This window comes from Indicator indicator, chromosome 17 (assembly GCF_027791375.1).
Source record: "Indicator indicator isolate 239-I01 chromosome 17, UM_Iind_1.1, whole genome shotgun sequence".
Classification (NCBI taxonomy): Eukaryota; Metazoa; Chordata; class Aves; order Piciformes; family Indicatoridae; genus Indicator; species Indicator indicator.
In genome coordinates, this window is record NC_072026.1 from 7,777,538 (window position 1) to 7,782,147 (window position 4,610).

At 52.2% G+C, this 4,610-nt stretch overlaps 1 protein-coding gene across 1 annotated transcript; it reads left to right on the forward strand.

Moving 5' to 3' along the window:
• Positions 1 to 1,556: 1,556 nt before the first annotated feature.
• On the forward strand, positions 1,557 to 4,127 carry SLITRK2 (SLIT and NTRK like family member 2). The gene has a single exon (XM_054388622.1). The coding sequence runs from the start codon at positions 1,557 to 1,559 to the stop codon at positions 4,125 to 4,127; it is 2,571 nt and encodes an 856-aa protein (XP_054244597.1).
• The last annotated feature ends 483 nt before the right edge of the window (positions 4,128 to 4,610 follow it).

Consider the following 4,610-nt stretch of genomic DNA (forward strand, 5'->3'; position numbering starts at 1 on the left):
TTGTTCTTTTTTTCAAGGAAGCCACACACTATACCAGTAACATTGGTGTTTGGCAGTGGAACTGGTTCAGACAGTGTGGGCACGTTAGATGTGGTGTTAAGCTGCTCAGCACTCGGGTAAGTCTTCCAGAGCGTGTAGGGATCCAGGCACACGGCTGCCGTTACCTGCCTGCCCACTTTGGTTGAACTCCCCTGAAGGTGGAGAAAACACCAACGGTCTGGACAGAGCTCGGCACGGCAACCGGGGAAGGGAGGTGCTGCAGCCGGAATGGCGGGTGGATGCTGGTGTCAGATCCGGGTTTTGCGGCGCCCCTGCTCCGAGAGCCAGATTGTGCGTGTGCGGTGTGTGCGGGGTGTGCGGTGCGTGCGCGCTCGACGGCTGGCTGGTTCAGAAAAAGCTGCTTCCCTTGCACTCGATTTTGAGGGCATAGGTTTACGGACTCAGGGTCAAAAATTCTCCGGACTCAGGTAAATCTGTTCATTACCTTATTTCAGTTCCCGGCTCCGAGTCCCCAGGCTGTCCTGGGCGCGGCTGCAGGTGCTATCAGCGCGCTCCAGGGATGAGCAGCCGAGCCGGGAAGGCAGCCGGCTGCGAGCTCCAGCGGGGCGTGCGGGAACGTGTCGGGGGGGGGGGGGGGGGGAAGCTGAGGGGGGGGGCTGGGACAAATGAGTGTCCCCGTCCCCCCCCGCCCCCGGCGTGACGTCAGCGCGGCTTCGTGCGGGGCAGGCGGCAAAAGCGCCGCGCACAGCCGCGCCCCGCACACAGTCGCCCGCGCTCCCGCAGCGGCGCCGCCGCCGCTTCTCGCCCCCCCCGCCCGCCCGGCCCAACTTCCCGCCGAGCCGCGGCCGGGACGGCCGGGACGGCGGCGCCTAGCTGGGCTATTCCTGAGGCGTGAGGCGGGCGATGCCTCTCGCCGCTGAGCGCCTGGCTCCCGGGGCCAAGCGGCGGCGGCACTCGGCAGCGGTCCCTGCCCCTGCTGCCCCCTCGGGCCCCCCGAGAGCAGGTACGAGCCGAGCAGCGCGGAGGAAAGCGCGGGGAGCGCGGGCAGGAGGCAGCATGCTGCCGGGAGGGGGACAGAGAGGGCTTGCGATCATTTATTCTCCCTCCGCCCCCCGTTTAAAATGCTGACAGTGACCGGGAGCCAGACAACTGGCAGAGGGGCTGCCCCGGGCCGGACAGAACCGCGGCTGGAGGGGACGGAGCCGTTCCGCTGGCGGCGGCCGCCGAGACGGGGGTGGCTGCTGTGGCGGGCGGAGGAGTCGGGCTGGGAGAGGGAGCAGCGCTAGGGGCACCGGCTTTCGGAGGCTCCCCGACGGGGTTTCCCCCACAGCAGCCCCGCAGGCGATTTCCGAGAGGAAAAGGGACGGAGGAGAGGGCATTTTATAGTTTTGCAAGTTGCTGCCTTGCCGCGCGCCTCCCTCTCCCGAAACCTGTTTTGCCTTCCTCTTGCAGCCTCTACTCGTAGCCGTTTTCACTGGGGATTTCTTCTTTCTCTCCTCACCTGTCTCAAAAGGTTTGACTGTAGGTACCGGAGCGGGGATCGACGGCGCATAAAGATGCTGAAGGGTGTTTGGTTGCTCAGTTTGTTAACAGTGGCTGGGATCTCACAGACAGAGAGTCGCAAACCTGCTAAAGACATTTGCAGCAAGAGCCGCTGCCCTTGTGAGGAGAAGGAGAACGTGCTGAACATTAATTGTGAAAACAAAGGATTTACAACCGTCAGCCTCCTCCTGCCACCTCCATCCAAAATATACCAGCTGTTTCTCAACGGGAATGCACTGACCCGCTTGTTCCCCAATGAGTTTGTCAACTACTCCAATGCGGTGACCCTCCACTTGGGCAACAACGACATGCAGGAGATCCGTACAGGAGCCTTCAGTGGCCTCCGCACACTCAAGAGACTTCATCTCAATAACAACAAGCTGGAAGTCCTGAAGGAGGACACGTTCCTGGGCTTGGAGAGTCTGGAGTACCTGCAGGCTGATTACAATTACATCAGTGCCATTGAGGCAGGGGCCTTCAGCAAGCTAAACAAGCTTAAGGTGCTGATTCTCAATGACAACCTCCTGCTGTCCCTGCCCAGCAATGTCTTCCGCTTTGTGCTCCTCACTCATCTGGACCTGCGGGGGAACCGGCTGAAGATGATGCCTTTTGCTGGTGTGCTGGAGCATATTGGAGGCATCATGGAAATCCAGCTTGAGGAAAACCCTTGGAATTGCACCTGTGACTTGCTGCCACTGAAGGCCTGGCTAGACACCATCACCGTGTTTGTGGGTGAAATAGTCTGCGAAACCCCCTTCAGGCTTCACGGGAAAGATGTGACCCAGCTCACCAGGCAAGATCTCTGCCCTAGGAGAAGCTCCAGTGATTCAAACCAGAGAGAAAAAAACCCTGTCCTCTCAGACCCACATATCTCGAGGCTTTCGCCCACAGCCAACTCTGCCATCAATCCTACCAGAGCACCAAAAGCTAGCCGGCCACCCAAAACTAGGAATCGCCCCACACCCCGTGTCGCTGTGTCAAAAGACAGGCAAATATTTGGACCTATCATGGTATACCAGACAAAGTCTCCTGTGCCCATCACATGCCCAGCTGGTTGCATCTGTACTTCACAGAACTCAGACAATGGCTTAAACGTGAACTGCCAAGAGAAAAAGATAAGTAACATCTCTGATCTCTACCCTAGGCCAACCAGTCCAAAGAAACTTTACCTTACCAGTAACTATCTGCAAGTCATTTATAGAACAGATCTCATAGAGTACAGCTCTCTGGATTTATTACATCTAGGAAATAACAGAATTGCAGTGATACAAGAAGGTGCCTTTACAAACCTCACGAGTTTACGTAGACTTTATCTTAATGGCAATTACCTTGAGATTCTGTACCCATCTATGTTCAACGGGCTGCACAGCCTGCAGTATCTCTACCTAGAGTACAATGTCATTAAGGAGATCCTGCCACGCACCTTTGATGCTCTGAGTAATCTTCATCTGTTATTTCTCAATAACAACTTGCTCAGATCCTTGCCTGATAACGTATTTGGTGGCACTTCCCTCACCAGACTCAACCTTAGAAACAACCATTTCTCACACCTGCCTGTGAGAGGAGTCTTGGACCAGCTCTCAGCTCTAATTCAGATAGACCTCCAAGAGAACCCTTGGGACTGCACATGTGACATCCTGGGGCTGAGGAACTGGATTGAGCAAGTCACTGACCAGAAAAAACAGCAGTCGAATCCCCCTGTAGTTATCAACGAAGTCATATGTGAGTCTCCATCCAAACACTCTGGAGAGCATCTGAAATTCCTAAGCAAAGAAGCCATTTGCCCAGAGAACCCCAACTTGTCAGATTCTTCTCTCCTCTCCATGAACCAGAACACAGATAGACCCCATCTTGGTGTCTCACCCAGCTCCTACCCAGAAATACACACTGAGGTGCCACTGTCTGTCTTAATTTTAGGCTTGCTGGTTGTGTTTATTCTGTCAGTCTGTTTTGGGGCAGGCCTGTTTGTCTTTGTCCTTAAGCGCCGGAAGGGGGTGCAAAGCATGCCCAGCAGCGCAAACAACTTAGATATAAGTTCATTTCAGCTCCAGTATGGGTCTTACAATGCTGAGACCCATGATAAAACTGAAGGACATGTTTATAATTACATTCCTCCTCCTGTTGGACAGATGTGCCAAAACCCAATCTACATGCAAAAAGAAGGGGATCCAGTTGCCTATTACAGGAATCTCCATGAATTTAGCTATAGCAATCTTGACCACAAAAAGGAAGACCCCACCAGTCTCGCATTTACAATCAGTGCAGCTGAATTACTGGAAAAGCAATCCTCACCACAAGAACCAGAGCTTCTGTATCAAAATATTGCAGAAAGGGTCAAGGAACTCCCTGCTGGAGGATTAGTTCATTATAACTTTTGCACCTTACCCAAAAGGCAGTTTGCCCCTTCATATGAATCAAGACGCCAAAACCAGGACAGGATAAATAAAACTGTTTTATATGGAACTCCCAGGAAATATTTTGCAGAACAGTCTAAACCCGAGCATCCTTTACTCCAAGGAAAGCTACAAACAGAACCAGACTACCTCGAAGTTCTGGAAAAACAAACTGCTATCAGTCAGCTGTGATGGGGGGGGAGGTGGGAGACAAAGGAAAATTTTTAAATGAGCTCAGCATCACATTTGATTAAGTCAGAATTAAGTGCTGATGTCATCTATTGCATTCCCTACATTTCCACTTTTTAAATTCGAAAGGGAGCGAGAGAGAAATGGAACCCTTACAGCATAGCAGGGATGTGATGTTGCTTTTGCAACGTTCCCTTTAAATTATTTCTGTATCTCTCTCCTTTTGACCCTTCTGTAGGAATTGTCACTGCAAATGTATGTTTCTGTAATAGATCTTGCATAATTATTTTTGATTTGTAAGGAAATGAGGAAGGAGGTCTTTGGGTTTTCTGTTGTTTTATTTCGTTTCATTTCAAAGTGGAAACTTAATGTATTATGTAGAAGATCTCCAAAGATCTTTTTTTCCTGGACTCTGACTTTCTTTTGTAAATAATAATATACAGTACTGCTGTTTCAATTACCAAGTATAGCCACTGGGCGTCACTT